The 16,487-nt window shown below is 49.3% G+C and overlaps 1 protein-coding gene across 8 annotated transcripts in view; it reads left to right on the top strand.

The window, feature by feature from the left end:
- Positions 1–16,487, top strand: part of GATAD2A (GATA zinc finger domain containing 2A) — a 107,492-nt gene that overhangs the window by 86,188 nt on the left and 4,817 nt on the right. For 6 of the 8 annotated variants that reach the window (XM_025458183.3, XM_025458184.3, XM_025458185.3 and 3 more), the window contains 7 exons: positions 5,577–5,709; positions 5,838–5,969; positions 7,220–7,309; positions 8,121–8,252; positions 8,759–8,926; positions 10,800–11,079; positions 16,187–16,485. In XM_025458183.3, coding sequence (XP_025313968.1) covers positions 5,577–5,709; positions 5,838–5,969; positions 7,220–7,309; positions 8,121–8,252; positions 8,759–8,926; positions 10,800–11,079; positions 16,187–16,485 — 1,234 coding nt within the window. The remainder of the gene's footprint in view (positions 1–5,576; positions 5,710–5,837; positions 5,970–7,219; positions 7,310–8,120; positions 8,253–8,758; positions 8,927–10,799; positions 11,080–16,186; positions 16,486–16,487) is intronic. The other 2 variants (XM_049098068.1, XM_049098066.1) reach the window with 1 other exon arrangement.

Genomic DNA, 16,487 nt, shown 5'->3' with positions numbered 1-16,487 from the left:
TTCCTTGTGAATTCACAGACACCCCCCCCACCCCCACAATCCTGGAACCAGGTACTAAGGAAGAGGAAGAAGAGGTAGTTATGCCTATCAGCTGTGTTTCCTGAGTACCCACTGTGCCAGTCCCTGCTCCAGCTGGTAGGACAGAGCAGTTCATAGAACAGATCCATTCCTGCCCACCCCAGGTTTGAGAACATTTGAATATTAACCCACAATAGCCAGTTGTCTGCTGTGTGCCAGGCTTGGATTCATGGCAAGCAGCTCTTTACTGTTTGGGGCCTAGGATGATCTACAGTGTCTGAGCCTCCTCAGTACTGAGGTCTCACCTCACTCGCAATCCTGAGGGGCAGCAGGGCAGGAATTCTTGTCCTGGTATAGGGGGCACAAAGAGGGAAATGTCCTGCCCTGGGCCCTTCCTTACAAGAGGCAGAACCAGCTGAAACTCAGACAGTTTTGTGGGGGAAGCCCCCAGTGTGTAAGCTTGGTTCACAGTACCTACTTGTGTGAGCTTCTGTGAGCACAGCCACAGGCTTTGGAGGAGGCCCTGTGGCCTGGCCTGCCCCCCACTTCCAGCCAGTAGGGCACGGGGAAGACTCTGGCCCTGGGGAAGTAAGGGGCATCACCCCCTTTCTTGGGGCTATTGTGTTACATCAGGGCTGGGCCCCTCTTGCCCATTGCTTATTGGGTTAGCCTGGGAATATCTTGGCCCTCATTGGAAGCTGAGTGCCTGGGCCTCATGGTGACAGACTCCAGGTGGGGTTGTGGGGCCCTGGCTCCTGTGCCTTTGATGGCCTCCAAGCCTCTGCTTGGGTGAGGGAACCTGCCTGACAAATAGGTAATGACAATGTCACTCTGGGAGACTGTGGGGTTGACCCAGTAGAAAGGTGAAGGTACTTTTCTTGGACTAGTTTGCTGGAGTGAGGGTGAATAAACTGGCTGTCTTCAGGGAAGCCTCTCCTCTGCTCAGCCTTCAGTGGAACCCAGAATTCTGCCCTGAGCTCCCTCCCTGCCTCCATGATGCACAGTACTGGGCTTAGCTAAGAAGGCTTCCTCAGGCATGCATGCTGTGGAGGATGTTCTCCATGAGTGCTCTAGGAGTGCTGATCATGCTTCCAGGCTGGCATGTTGGAGGACTGAGCCAGCCAGGGACCTTTCTGAAGGCATTTAGTTTCAAGTGTGTCTTGAAGTGTGAGTTGGGGCTCACATGGGGGCCTCAGGAATGTGGTGGAGGGACATTACATGGAGGGATCCATAGTGAAGGCAGGAGGAACCTAAGCAGGATATATCTGGGTAGGAGCCTGGGTTACAGGGGCTGAGAGCTGGAAAAGCCTGGTGATCAGTTTGGCCTGGGAGGTGTGAATGGGCTCCAGTGGAGGAACACCCCGGGGTGGGGTGGGGTCTGGTGGAGCCAAGGTGAGTGCAGAAGTTGGTGAGACTGGTGTTAGGTCTAGCAATGCCCCCCACCCTACCCTTAAAACACTGCTAGTAGCTACTTGCCTCTCCCTACCCAGCCAGGCCCAAAAGATGAGAGGAAGAGGGAGGATTCTGGCAGGGAATGGTTTTGGCTGGCCATACCTGTCTACTTAGGCTGGCTCTGGAATTTGTTGTCTTGAGAAGAATTCATTGAGCCTACAGTCCTCGTAAGCTTCCTTAGTGTGTGCAAGAATCTTGGGGATCTGGGTACATGGGTGGCTTGGTCAGTTGAGCGTCTGCCTTCGGCTTGGATCATGATCTTGGCATGATCATGAGAGTCCCACATCGTACTCCCTTCTCAGTGGGGAGTCTGCTTCTCCCTCTCCCTCTGCCCCTCACCACTCTGGTGTGCTCTCTCCCCTTCAAATAAAGTCTTTAAAAAAAAAAAATCTTGGGGATCTTGTGAAATGCAGTTTTTGATGGAGAGCAGGTCTTTGGGGTAACAAGATGCTGCATTTCTTTGAGCTCTACTGAAGCTGTTCAGTGAGCCAAGGCAAGTTGGTGGTCCATTCTCACCTGTGGGTATTCCCTTACTTACCCCTCCCCTCCTGGTTTGAGGATCTGTCCCTCCTGATGGATCCTAAGCACAGAACTGCCTTTTATCCAGGTATTTATCCCTATTGCTTGGCATAGCACCTGCTTTCTTAGTGGGTTTTCAGCAAATAAGAGTAAGTAAATGAATGAACGATTGTGGATGAAGTATCCCTTTCCCATATGTTAGGCAAGCCCTTTCAGAGAACAAAGGTCAGAGGTGCCAAGGATGGTTTCTGTGTTCTCTTGATGAGACTGTTTCCCCTGGAATGGACTGGAAGAACACTACATTTTAACCTTATCCTGACTGCTAGTTGGTAAGCAATTGGGATGGTAGCCTGGTGCCGAGGACATGGGATCTATTGTTGAATTAAGATTATGTAATCCCTGCCTTTCCTCTGGGAAACTTGATGGAAGTTCTAAGCAGGTAACAGAACTTTTGTGTTTGTTTAGCCAGGGCTGGCATACAGGGGAGGAGATGATGAGACCATTTTTATTGACAATAGCATGGTCTGCTTTCAGGGATTTTCATAGGTCACATAAAGTCTTTTGATTTGGGGGGGGGGGTCACCGGGTGGCTCAGTCGGTTAAGAGTTTGCCTTTGGCTCAGGTCATGATCCCAGAGTCCTGGGATCTAGCCCCACATCATGCTCCCTGCTTAGCAGGAAGCCTCCTTGCTTCTCTCTGTCCTCCCTCCCTGCTTGTCCTCCCTTGCTATATCTTTCTCATAAAGTCTTTAAAAAAACTCTTTTGGTAATAATATTTTATATAAAAGTTCACAAGATGGGCAAGATGAGCTTATTGGATTTGCTCTGAGATCATATAGCTTCCAAATAAACTTGGTGCCCACGTGCCCACCATGGACTGAAGTAGTAAAGCAGTGTACCTGGCCACAGTGCTATCCCCCTGGCATATTGGGCTAGATTTCCTCTGGTTTCGTTCTTCTGCCTAAATGGTTTTATAATTTAAAACAATTTGCCCATAGTAATTTTCAGTCTGTGTCAAAGGGGTATTCTTTTTTAAAGAACTGAGAAAGTACTGAGAAGACTTTTGAAGCACCTTTGCTTTAAAAATTGAGCTTAGGAAAGTTTTCCATGTTGGAAACTAGAGGGGCTGGTGGCCTCTCTGTTTGGAAGAGGTAGCCCTGGTCCCTGTAATATACCAAGAGTTCCTTGTGGGTTGGTGCCACAAAGGAAGTGCCTGCAGCTGGGCAGCCCCAGGGTGAGCTGGGTGCCTCCATTTTCTGACAGCACCTGAGCCCTACCTCACTTCTCAAAATGAAGGCTGCATGTCACAAACCGGTTAGAACTGGCTGTTGCCATGGTTTTCATGTTGGAAGGCACAGTTAAAGGGTCACATGACCAAGGAGGGAAATGCCTTTGTCACATGACTTTTTGGTAGCTGATTAGCATACAGGAAGTTCACTCCCTGCTGGCTGCTGGGATGCTGAGTGATCATTGATGGGGGGTGGGGTGACGTCATCTCTTGGATGAGTTATTGATTACTCTCAGGCCAAGATGAGACCTGGGAGTGCTGTGGTCAGAGTGGACGTCTCAGGAAGCTTCAGCCTCTAAATGGTCTTGATCCCTCAGCCTGCCCTCTTCCCTCTAGCAAATTTGAATTTTGTTAGATCTCAACCTTCAGAAAAAGTGCATGCCCTCAAGATAATAAAAAGTGATTACTATCATCTCAGTGCACTCTTGCTCAGGAAGTGCCTGCAGTCTGCAACTCTAGACATGGTTCTGCCTGGGCTACTGCTCTGTCCGCATGCAGCCACCTGGGGAGCTCACCTCGGCTGGGACCAGTGACTCTAGCTCCTGTGCTGGGCCCTTGTGCTGCCCCTCAATATCTGTGTGTGCATCCAGAGAATCTAGATAGAATTGGAGCTCTGGGGTCACCTTGAAAGTTGATCTTGGGCAGAGTGGGCAGACAGCAGGCAGGCACACAGAACAAGTGGTGGTTTCCAAATTGCATCGGTCTTTGGCTTGGTGAGGCCTGAATGTGACGTCCTGGGTCACTTTATAAACAGTCAACCAGTTTCTGGACTTGAGAATGCAGGTTAATCACCCCAGTAAGGAGACTGTATACCTTGAAATGGCACCTTTTTGTCCACTCCCCTGATCTCTTGTGAGAGGTTGGTCAACAGTAGCACTGGTTAAATCATCAAGGTTGGTTAGAGGTATTAAGGTGTAGCCACACTATGTGGCTCTTTAGGAGGGATGTTAAAGCCCTGGTTGAGGGGAAGGGGTCCAAGGCCAGACATGAACCCTCAGCATTTGGTCTTCTGTGCCCATCCTTCCCTAGAGACATTCCAGGAATGGAAAAGGCAGTTTGGTAGGTTATTAAAATTAATTCTCCATCTATAACTCTGTCTCTGCTTGGCTGGAGTCTAGTAGGAAGAGTGGGACAACTTGGAGCTCTCTCCCAGTTAACTTTATTGAATTTGTTCTCAGGGTCACAGTGCCACCTAGTGGGCTTGTTTGGTCTTCTGCTGCTGGTTTTCCAGCAGATGAAAAGGATCCTAACCCTTCAACACATGTGGAGGCCAGATCTTTTTTTTTTTTTTTTTTTTTTAGATTTTATTTATTTGTAAGAGAGCACAAGCAGGAGCAGTGGCAGGCAGAGGGAGAAGGAGGCTCTGTGCTAAGGAAGGAGTCCACTATGGGACTCAGTCCCAGAACCCTGGGATCATGACCTGAGCCGATAACAGACACTTAACCAACTGAGCCACCCAGATGTCCTTGGAGGCCACATCTGAAGGCAAAGTTTACATTGGGCCCTTAGCAAACAGCTGCTTGGTTGAGAGTAAAGTGCTGTCTCTGGGACTTTGTGTGGAGTCAGGAACACAGTAGAAGCTTAGCATACTGTCACAGCGATACACAGGAGCCCTGACAAAAGGCCAAGAAAGACCCTGCCTCAGCCTCAGGATCCAGACCTGAGCTTTTTTCTGTTTCTTTTTCTTTTTCCTTTTCTTTATCTTTTTCTTTCTTTTTTTTCTTTTTTCTTTTTTTTTTTTTTTTTTTGTAAGATTTTATTTCTTTATTTTGAGAGGGAGCACTTGCTTGCCCATGCAAGTATGGGGAGGGGCAGAGGGAGAGAGAGAATCTCCTGCTGAGCCCAACATGGGGGCAAGATCACAACCAGAGCTGAATTCGAGAGTTGGCATTTAACCAGCTGAGCCACTCAGGTGCCCCTCAGGCTGAGCATTTTTATCTAACACTGAACTACCTGGTAGATAAGGGTTTGAGGTGTCTTCCAGAATGGCCATATCACCCTTGAACACAGGTATCCTCAGTCTTGGGTACACAGAGGTGGGCATCAAGAATAGTCCTGGCTAGGCGCCTACCTGTGTGTTTGGGTGACTCATGGTGAGTGCAGTGAAAGTCGGTTTTGGTATGTGGTAGGGAACAATACCCAAGGAGAGAGACTGGGGAGAGTGAGTGGGGCAGCTATGCTCCCTACCTCCTTGCTGTGACTGTGTCTAAATCTGAGTGTGTGGGTGCTGGGCTCTGGGGAATGGTGTCTGGCAGAGCATCCAGGCACTCTGGTAACAACCTGCTGTCCCTGCTCCACAGTGACATGAAGTCTGAGAGGAGAGCCCCCTCTCCTGATGTGATTGTCCTCTCTGACAATGAGCAGCCCACAAGCCCAAGGGTGAACGGGCTGACGAAGGAGGCCTTGAAGGAGACCAGTACTGAGGTCCTTATGGTGAGCCTTGTCCTCATTCTGGGGGATGACCCTGCCCAACAATATCCCCAGATGGAGTTGGTGATGGTGGGTCCTGTGTTCCCTGGCAGTGGCTCTCCCTTTCAATGCTTGTTCTCTTGTCCTTGCAGAAAAGCAGTCCTGAAGAACGAGAAAGGATGATTAAACAACTGAAAGAAGAGTTAAGATTAGAAGAAGCAAAACTTGTTTTGTTAAAAAAGTTGCGGCAGAGTCAAATACAAAAGGAAACCACTGCCCAGAAGGTGTGTGTGCATCCAGTCTCTCCTCAGGAGTCAACAGGAGCCATTTAAAACAGGGGATAGAAACCTAGACCCATTACTTTGGCCCACCTCAGTACCGGGAGTTGGAGCAGCTAGTAACAGGCAGACAAGTCTCCTTAGGGGCATAAGGGTCAAGGTCTGAAATGGAAATTTGAATTTTAGATTTAGTGAAAAGGGAGTTTGAATAAGAGGATATTACAGTACGTTTCGATTTAGAATATTCTCGATCTGAGTATATAAAATTTCTTGTAGATTACAGACATCAAGAAAACAGAGAACAGATGTCTTAGAAGCCGCTGGAAGTCCTGGGTTAAGAGCTCTTTCCTAAACCCATTTACAGAGCGGCCTCTCCTACCCTGTGGGTGGCCATGCTGGCCATCAGGGGCTACAATGGTTTTGTGGACAGATTTTCTAATGCTACAGAGGCATGCCACAATGTTGCCCAGGCCCCAGAGTCTCTGTCCTGGGGCTTCTGCTCTCTCTCCCCTGGTGTCTTAGGCTCCTTTTGCTGCTTTTAAATGCAGGTTACTGTGTAGGCCAAGGTCAAGTTTGTTTTTTGGGTTTTTTTTTTTCAGCTACCCTTCCATTTACTTTAACCACTATCTCAGCAAACCAGAAAGTAAATGTATCTTGGGCAGTAAGAGCTGACACTAGTACATAGAACACATGTCCCCTTAAGGGAACAGGATAGGAAGATACTCACTGGTCTCACTTAGGGGTTGCTTGAACTTCCACTAGAACACAGTCAGTAAGTGGACATGGCCTGGCATCTTTTAATCTCCCAGTGGATACAGCCTGCCTGTTACTTGTTTGCTTTCCAATTGTTGAAGACTCAGTGGAGTGAACCAAGTCTGTCCCTTCTCTAGTGGAATATGTTACTTTAAGAAGTACCTGGACTTGATATTTTCTCACTAAGGTTGGGATTAATCTGTCCAGGTCTGGGGTCCTTTGCCTCAGCCATCACCACGAGTCCTTCACATCCCCTGGAAGGCAAAACCTGCTCTTGAACCACAAAGTGATGTCAAACATCCCCAGGGATAAAGGATGCTGGAAAATCTCTCCTCTGTCCATTTCAAACGTGTCAGTTCCTGCTACAGAATTTAGCAGGCTGGAAACAGAACCTTAGAGCTTGGTGCCTTTGGAAGAGGAAGAAAACCAATCGTCCGTCTGGATTTTGTGTGAGGGAGTGGGGCTGACGATCCCCTCATCTTTTGTGTCCTGCTCTCTTACAGCCCACAGGCTCTGCTGGGAGTGCCGTGACCACCCCTCCCCCACTAGTGCGGGGCACCCAGAACATTCCTTCTGGCAAGCCATCCCTTCAGGTCAGTATTCCCTCTTTATTAGGCTCCTGAGCAGTCCTGATCCAGTTCCTATGAAAGCCTGCCCATTCCTTCTGGTTAGATTGGTTAGGCCACTTTTGACATCATGAACAAATCATGCCAGCGCCAAGAGGGCTCCTCCTATGACAGCTCCAAGCAAAACTGGAGAGAGAACCAAGATTTGGGCAGATCAGGTTCCTTTCATTTCAACACTCCCAAGGTTATGGGACCCAGCAGGACCTCCTGCCCACAGGGTGAAAGAGGCAGAGATCCTACTCCCAGACACAAGACCAAGGTTTGAACAGGGGCCTATCTTCCCTCAAATAGGCCTGAGCTCCCAGCTCAGACCAGCAAGCAAGTGATACCCAGAGCATGTTAGCTGGACTTCTGCTGTTGTAGGGGCTGTGTGGGTGAAAATATGCTACCTTGTTGGTACAATTCACTCTTGAATGACCCCAGTCTGCACAGCTGTTGTCATAATCCATGTTCCTTGTTCTTTTGTGCTTAGAATAGATACACATTTTAGTGCCCACCCCACCTTTAAACAAGTATATACTTTTTTAAAACATTTTATTTATTTAATCATGAACTAGATAGAGAGGCAAAGACACAGGCAGAAGAAGTAGGCTCCATGCAGGGAGCCCAACGTAGGGCTTGATCCTGGGACCCGGGATCACGCCCTGAGCCAAAGGCAGATGCTCAACCACTGAGCCACCCAGGTGTCCCCAAGTGTCTATTTTTATAAAACAGCAAACTTGTTTGTTAAAAAAAAAAAAAAAAACATATAAAATCTGGGATTTGGTGCTGTTGACAGACTTCTTCAACAAGAATGCCTGGCAGTGTCATCCCACCACCCCTGGTCCGCGGTGGACAGCAGGTATCCTCGAAGCTGGGGCCACAGGCGAGCTCACAGGTCGTCATGCCCCCACTCGTCAGGGGGGCTCAGGTGAGCAGGGTATGCTTTTAGAGTGTAAGAGAGTGTCCAAACTACTCCAAACAACCAGCTACCCATGAGAACAACCCTTCCTGGTCATCAGGTTGGGGGCTATGGGTCCCAACCCTTCCCTCCATCCATTGTTCCTCTCATTATCTATCTATCTATCTATCTATCTATCTATCTATCTATCTATCTACCTACCTACCTACCTATCCATCTATCTATTTTAATTTTTTTTAGAGTGTGTGTGGTGGGGGGGGATGAGTATCCATGTAGTGGGATATTACTCAGCCTTAGAAAAGGGAGAAACTTTTTTTTTGAATGAGCACACAAGTGGTGGGGTGGGGGCAAATGGAGAATGGGAGAGAGAATCAAGCAGACTCCACACCCAGCACAAAGCCTAATGCAGGGCTTGATCTCACAGCCCTGAGCCAAAATCAAGAATTGGATTACCCAACTGAGCCACCCAGGTGCCCCGTCCCTCTCATCATCTTGTTTCCTGTCCCACCCCACAGCAAATCCACAACATCAGACAACATTCCAGCACGGGGCCTCCACCACTCCTCTTGGCCCCCCGGGCCTCTGTGCCCAGTGTGCAAATTCAGGGACAGAGGATCATCCAACAGGGCCTCATCCGCGTCGCCAATGTCCCCAATACCAGTCTGCTTGTCAACATCCCACAGGTGAGTGCTGTGCTGAGTCAGAGTTGGGCATGTACCTTGCACCTGCCCTTCTTACCCCTCCTCCCACCCACGTACATATCAAGGGCCCCTGTTCCTGGGGCATAGTCAGGTCTCCAGAGTGGTATGGTGTGACCTTCCTGCTTCCTTACAGCCAGGCAGGGCTTTTTTTTTTTTTCCCCCTTAAGATTTTATTTATTCATCAGAGAGAGAGAGGCAGAGACACAGGCAGAGAAAGAAGCAGGCTCCATTCAGGGAGCCCCATGTGGGGCTCGATCCCGGGACTCCAGGATCACACCCTGGGTTGAAGGCAAGCACTAAACTGCTGAGCCATCCAGGGATCCCCTACCAGGCAAGGCCTTAAATGCTCCATGAGAGTTTGGATTGGAGTTTCTCTGGGCCTAATATAGTATAAAAGTCATGGACTGGAGTCCCGTGTTAAGAACTATGGTCTAGCAGAGGCAGATAGGTGTTGGGGGGGGGAGGTGCAGACATGAGCTTGAGGAGTTGGGGGGAGGCATCAGGTGGTATGTGTGGGACCCAGCATGTTTTGTGGGATGGATGAAACCAGGTAAAGCATCTGATGAACCTGGAGATAACTGGGATGGGAGTGCTCCAGAGCCTTCCCCACTCTCCTCCCTGTCTGCATGAGCACATGAGGGGAGTGTGTCTGCAAATGTCCTCACAGCACAGCACATCTATTCTTAGCCACAAGTCCTTTCACCTCTGTGCAGAGCCTCTGAGATGGGGTGGGTCTGTTCCCAGCCAGCAAAGCCAAGAAGATGGGACCAGAGTAAGTGGGCAGGCCAGAAGCAAGAGCTTTATTGACAGATAAAATGATTGGGTCTTCAGGGGCTTTTGCTGATGGATATATTGGCTTCTCTTCCTCCTCTGGGTTGATGGATCTTTGTCTGCCTCCCTCAGATAAGAGCCCGACCAGCAGGGTTCTGAGCAGCATTCCTACCTTCTCTAAAGTTAGGCCAGGCCAGGGTGCTGTGAAGGCTGGTGTTCTCTGTATTGGGAGGCTTCTTTAGCTCTGGACACTCTCTGTGAGGGTGGAGACCTGGGAAACCTACTGGACTCCCTGAGTCCTGTGTGTGATGTGTTGTGTGCAAGTTACTAGGTGTGTGTATTTTCCTGGAGGTGGTGTATGCTGCTTTCCTTAGATTTTCAGGAAGGATCCTCAACCCTACATAAGCTAAGAGCACTGGTGTGATCAGCTTTGGGTTTTGGCGAGAGCACTTGACAGGGTTGGGGGGCTGGGTGAACTAGAGCAGGGAGACAGTGGAGCATTGGCTCACTAGGATCCAAATGAAGACGAGAAAGTAGTATGGGAGCACCAAAGATCAAGAGGGTGGAAGGGGCAGGGGTTGGTCCAAAAGCCCCTATAACCCCAATGAGGACACATGAGCTAAGTGAAACGTCAGAGTCTCCAGAGAACCACACATAAAGATGCTTATGAAGGAAATGTCAGCAGTGCTGTAGTGATCCACTGTCATACCCCTGTGGAGGAGGCCATCTAGCTCTATGCTAGGAGGAGGGCTGCCAGACCATAGTGACCAAACAGTGGCTGTGTTGCCTGAGCAGGAGTGCCCACTGCCCTGGTCGTAGTTATGGCTTCATGGGTGTCCTCATGTGGCAAAACACAGCAGAATACAGATTATAAATGGATATCAGCTAAACCTCAACAAATATGTTTACAAGATTGGTCATCTCATAGGATGATGAGTTTAATGCTGTTTTGCCTGTTGGCTTGCTGATGTCGGGCAGCCCTGAGTTACTACCCAAAAGACTCATTAGTGCAGCTAAGAGTGTCATCCTGGGTTGTGGGATCAGGTGCCTCCAGGACCCTGACCAGGTGGTTATTTTCCAATAGCCTTCCCCAGCGTCGCTGAAAGGGACGACAGCCACCTCTGCTCAGGCCAACTCCACCCCCACCAGCGTGGCCTCTGTGGTCACCTCTGCTGATTCTCCAGCCAGCCGTCAGGCAGCTGCCAAGCTTGCACTGCGCAAACAGCTGGAGAAGACGCTGCTTGAAATCCCCCCTCCCAAGCCCCCTGCCCCAGAGATGAACTTCCTACCCAGCGCTGCCAACAACGAATTCATCTACCTGGTCGGCCTGGAGGAAGTGGTGCAGAACCTGCTAGAGACCCAAGGTGAGTGGGCCTTGAGGCCATTTTCATGTCTTGCCACTGAAGTTTCTATTACTTAGGTTATTTTCAATGCATAGCACATGGTAGAATGCCTACTGTGTACTGAAATGAAAGCTGTCTGAGGCAGGGCATCTTATGGATAACCTTTTGTTATCAGTCCTCCTTGTTGTGAGGCTTAACTTTTTGCTTATGTTTTCTAGTTTTTACATTTATTGACTGATTGATTGATAGTGCGTGCACAAAGAGCAGGGTTGGGGGACCTTAGGCGGGCTCATTCTCACGATCTTGAGATCATAACCTAAGCGGAAATCAAGAGTCCTATGTTCACACTCAACCAACTGAGCCACCCCATTAGTGCCCCATTAATTTATACATTTTTAAAAATACTTACTATTGAAATGTAGTTGACATACAATTTTACGTTAGTTTTAGGTGTATGATATAGTGATTTAACAATTTTATACATTATTCAGTGTTCACCACAATAAGTGTAGTTACCATCTGTTACTTTAGATAACTTCTTAAACATATCACAGTCAGCTTTCTTCACTTGTTGGGACCTCTACTGAGAGCTGGGCCCTAGAAAAGCCTAAGGCCCTGCACACATGGTCTAAGGGGGGGATGAGCAGCATCCCCCCAACAACTCTATGATGTTGGGGCAGGCAGAGAGGGATGAGGGGGAACGTTTGCAGGAGACTGACAGGCTTTGCTTCCAGATAAGTCTCTCCATCTAGAACTTTCCAGAGCCTTGAGTGCTCTGATCCCTGAAGGTAGGAGAGGGATACCCATGCCTGTGCCAGACTTACTTTATCCTCCTTGGAAATAGTTTGGAAAGCACCACTTGCATGTTAGGAGGTTTTATGGATAAAGAGGCATATATAGGATAGTAATCAAAAGTAAGTAACTGGGGATCCCTGGGTGGCTCAGCGGTTTCTCACCTGCCTTTGGCCCATGGCGCGATCCTGGAGTCCCGGGATCGAGTTCCGCGTTGGGCTTCTGGCATGGAGCCTGCTTCTCCCTTTGCCTGTGTCTCTGCCTCTCTCTCTCTCCCTCTCTTTCTCTCTCTGTCATAAATAAATAAAAATAAATCTAAAAAAAAAAAAAGTAAGTAACTACATTGGAAATGGAAGTGGGGGGGATCCCTGGGTGGCGCAGCAGTTTGGCGCCTGCCTTTGGCCCAGGGCGCGATCCTGGAGACCCGGGATCGAATCCCACGTCGGGCTCCCAGTGCATGGAGCCTGCTTCTCCCTCTGCCTGTGTCTCTGCCCCTCTCTCTCTCTCTCTGTGACTATCATGAATAAATAAATAAAATCTTTAAAAAAAAAAAAAAAAAAAAAGGAAATGGAAGTGGAAAGCCAGGTTGGGGCACCTGGGTGGCTCAATGGTTGAGCATCTGCCTTTGGCTTGGGTCATGATCCCGGGGTCCTGGGATCGAGTCCTGATTCTCCCTCTGCCTGGGTCTCTGCTTCTCTGTGTATGTGTCTCTCATGAATAAATAAATAAAATCCTTAAAAAAAAAAAAAGGCAAGCACGCCAGGTTGGCCCTTGGGACACCTCCACCAGATGCTGATTTGAAGATGTTTCTGCTCTGAGATTGAGTCTGTGGTGATATTGAGTGGCCAGCCTGAATCCTCACCATGCATGATCTCAGCAGATGCTCAGAGCTGAGGTAGAGGTGGAACCGAACTGGTCCAGGGCAAGGGAAAGCCTGGTAGGCTTCAGATTGCATACCTTAAATTGTCCCGGGTACATGCCGACCCCTCCCGAGGGCTACTTCTACCAGCACAGAGTTGGGGGCATTAGTAATGGGGCCTGTACAAAGGAAAAGCACCTTCTGTCTGTTTGCTTCTCTTCCATAGGGAAGGAGAGAGGTAGGTGTGTGTGACAGGGAACTGTCGTCCCTGCAGTGCCTGCTTGGTGTTTGCATGTTGGAGGGAGTGCTCTCTTCCCCTCTTTAGTCAGTATATCACAGAGGATCTATCATATCCTTGGGCGTTATATCCAATGCCTCTTGAGAGGTAGAGCCCTCCATAATCTGGGTGTGGACCAGACCTAGGGGACCAGATGCCCATCTGGCCACCTCTGATTAACTTGTAGCTTCCTTACTGTACCACATCCACCAAACCCCATTGCTCTTAAAATTTATTTCCCAACCACAAGGCCATATCAAGGACTGACCACGAGTCAGGCTGAGAGTGGGAGGCCACAAAGGGCCAACATAGTCCTTTGTAAAATTGAGGATGATGGCTTCTACTTGTCAGGGGGCCCCAGAGCTAGGCCCAGCAGGGAAAAAATGTGAACTTTTACGTGTCTGGATCCCTTTGGTGTCTTTATGATGGAGTGATGTTGGCAAAGGAGCTGCCATGAGGCCAGTGCAGGATGGGTGGGAGGCAAGTCAGGACACAATGCCCACCTATCCTCTTTCCCAAGCGGCCTGAGATGACCTCCGAAAATGGTTTGCTACTTGCTGGACCCAGAAAACCCTACAAAATCATGCAAATCGAGAGGTTCAGATCTTCGTGTTCACTTTAAGAACACGCATGAAACTGCCCAGGCCATCAAGGGTATGCATATCCAAAACACCACCATGTATCTGAAAGATGTCACTTTGCAGAAGCAGTGTGTGCCATTCTGTTGCTACAATGGTGGAGTTGGTAGGTGTGCACCGGCCAAACAGTGGGGCTGGACACAGAGTCAGTCGCCCAAGAAGAGTGCTGAATTTTTACTGTACATGCTTAAAAATTCAGAGAGTAATGCTGAACTTAAGGGTTTAAATGTAGATTCTCTGGTCATTGAGCACATCTAGGTGAACAAAGCCCCCAAGATATGACCTAGAACTTAGAGGGCTCATGGCCACATTAACCCATACATGAGCTCTCCTTGCCACATCGAGATGATTCTTACTGAAAAAGAGCAGATTGTTCCTAAACCAGAAGAGGAGGTTGCACAGAAGAAAAAGATATCCCAGAAGAAACTGAAGAAACCAAAACCTACGGCCCGGGAGTAAATTCTGCATAGAATAAATGCAAACCCACCCACCTCACCCCCCCCCCCCAAAAAAAAAAAAAAAAAAAAAAACTAATACAAAACCTTGCCCACCTATCTATACCTGTGTGCCCTGGGCATCTACTCTCCCAGATTAGCCTGTCTCTACTTGTTCTCTCACCGTGGGTCAGTATCCCTCTTGTATTGTCTAAAACAGGACCTACTAAAAAAATAAAAAATAAAATAAAACAGAACCTACTGCGGGAGGAAGCTCTGAGCCCCATTTGAAGTGTCCCCTGATGGGCAGCCCCGGTGCCTCAGCAGTTTAGCGCCGCCTTCAGCCCAGGGCGTGATCCTGGAGACCCAGAATAGAGTCCCGCGTCGGGCTCCCTGCATGGAGCCTGCTTCTCTGTCTGCCTGTGTGTCTGCCTGCCTCTCTCTGTCTCTCTCTCTCATAATTTTTTTTTTTTTTTAATTTTAAAAAAGTGTCCCTGATACCTCTCAGAGCCCCAGGCTGGGTAGTTAAGTGCAGTCTCTTATCAGTGTCTCCATTCTGATGTTGGTCATGCCCACCATAGCTGCCTAGAAAGGTATTGTGTCCTCTAGGGTTGGACATTTGGAAGGTGATGTTCTCTTTTTGTCAGAGCATGCTACCTACAAGTGAGGGCCTAGAGCTGGGGGTCTGAGATGGACCCCAGGTGGCTGGGACCGGCGATGTCTCTTCTGCTCTGTGGGGTCTCTCTGCTCTGTGGGGCTCCCTCTGACTGATTCTACAAAGCCCCTCAGCATTCTGAGGTGGCTCAGACAGGCCAAGGCTGGGAGGGAGAGGCCAAGGGTGCCCTGGCAGCATTGTCTCTGATGTTAGGAGGACGTTAAACTCTTAAGTACACTAGACACAAAAAAAGACTGATACAGAATGCAAAAAGTAACCCTTACTTTACTTTCTGTGATTCTCTTACAATTTTATTTTCTTTATTTTAGAGAGAGGGAGAGGGTAGGTGGGAAGAGGTACAAGCAGACTTGTTGGTGTGGAGCCCAACATAAGGCTCAATCTGACGACCTCAAAATTGTGACCTGAACCGAAATCAAGTCGGATGTTTAACCAACTGAGCCACCCAGGAACACGCCCCCCCCCCCCCCCCGCCTTCCCCCCCCCCTTTTTACTTCACTTTCAGTGACGAAAAAAATACTGGACTCATGCCTGAGCATGCAGCTTACTTGGTTTCTCCAGTCACCCTTCCTAGGCCAACCGAGGAGATGCAATGTTCCCATCTCTCTGCCAGCAACCCAGAGCAGTTGTTTGCCCTCACCTGGGCAAGTGTGAGTCCTGGCCCTGCCACTGACTGGCTTGTGACTCTACATGTCATTTCATCTCCCCAGCCTTGGTTTCCTCCTCAGAACAATGGGTTGGGGTGCCCCGTTAGAGCGTTACTGGGAGGATTGAACACCTTTGAATGCACAAGACACTGCATATGTAACTTGTCAGCATGAGCACTTGCTGGATGATCGATCGATCCTTAGTTGACTTGCCCACTAGACAGGATGCCTATCACAGCAAGACAAGGACCTGAAGGTGTGGGAGGGTGGGAAAGTCAATTGGGAGGAGCCAATCTGAGAGCACTACTGTTTTGTTTGTTTTTGAGAGAATGAGCGTGCATGGGAGTGCGCACAAGCAGCCAGGGGTGGGGGAGAGGGAGAAGCAGACTCCCCTGCTATGAGTGGGGAACCCAACCTTGGGGCTCTATCCGAAGATCGTGGGATTATGACCTGAGCCGAAGGCCGACGCTTAGCCAACCAAGCCACCAAGGTGCCCCTAGAGAGCACTCATGTTCTTGAGAGCTGGTACCCAATGCTAATCCATGGTGTTTTTCCAAAGCTTTACTTCCCTTCTATCAGCAAACCTTCCTCAAAGCCCAAGGGTGGCCTAGTGCCCACACACAGTTGGCGCCCAATACATGTGTGCCAAACAGTGTCTTAGGATTTGGCTGCCTGATGCCAGCTGGGCTACAGAGTCCAGAACAGTGCTCCAAATCTGTTGTGCGTTCTCATCCTGCCCTGGGATGGTAGGGGCTCTGACCCTGGCATCTTGTTCCTCTAACATGAGCCCACCTATCCTTCTCTGCAGCAGGCAGGATCTCAGCCGCTACTGTTCTGTCCCGGGAGCCCTACATGTGTGCGCAGTGCAAGACGGACTTCACGTGCCGCTGGCGGGAGGAGAAGGGTGGCGCCATCATGTGCGAGAACTGCATGGCATCCAACCAGAAGAAGGCACTGAAGGTAGAGCACACAAGCCGGCTGAAGGCTGCTTTTGTGAAGGCTCTGCAGCAGGAGCAGGAGATTGAGCAGCGCCTCCTGCAACAGGGTGCCGCCCCCGCACAGGCCAAGGCTGAGCCTGCTACTGCCCCACACCCCGCACTAAAGCAGGT

The sequence above is a fragment of the Canis lupus genome, chromosome 20, assembly GCF_003254725.2.
Source record: "Canis lupus dingo isolate Sandy chromosome 20, ASM325472v2, whole genome shotgun sequence".
In the NCBI taxonomy this organism is placed as follows: Eukaryota; Metazoa; Chordata; class Mammalia; order Carnivora; family Canidae; genus Canis; species Canis lupus.
This window is presented reverse-complemented; position numbering and strand designations above follow the sequence as displayed.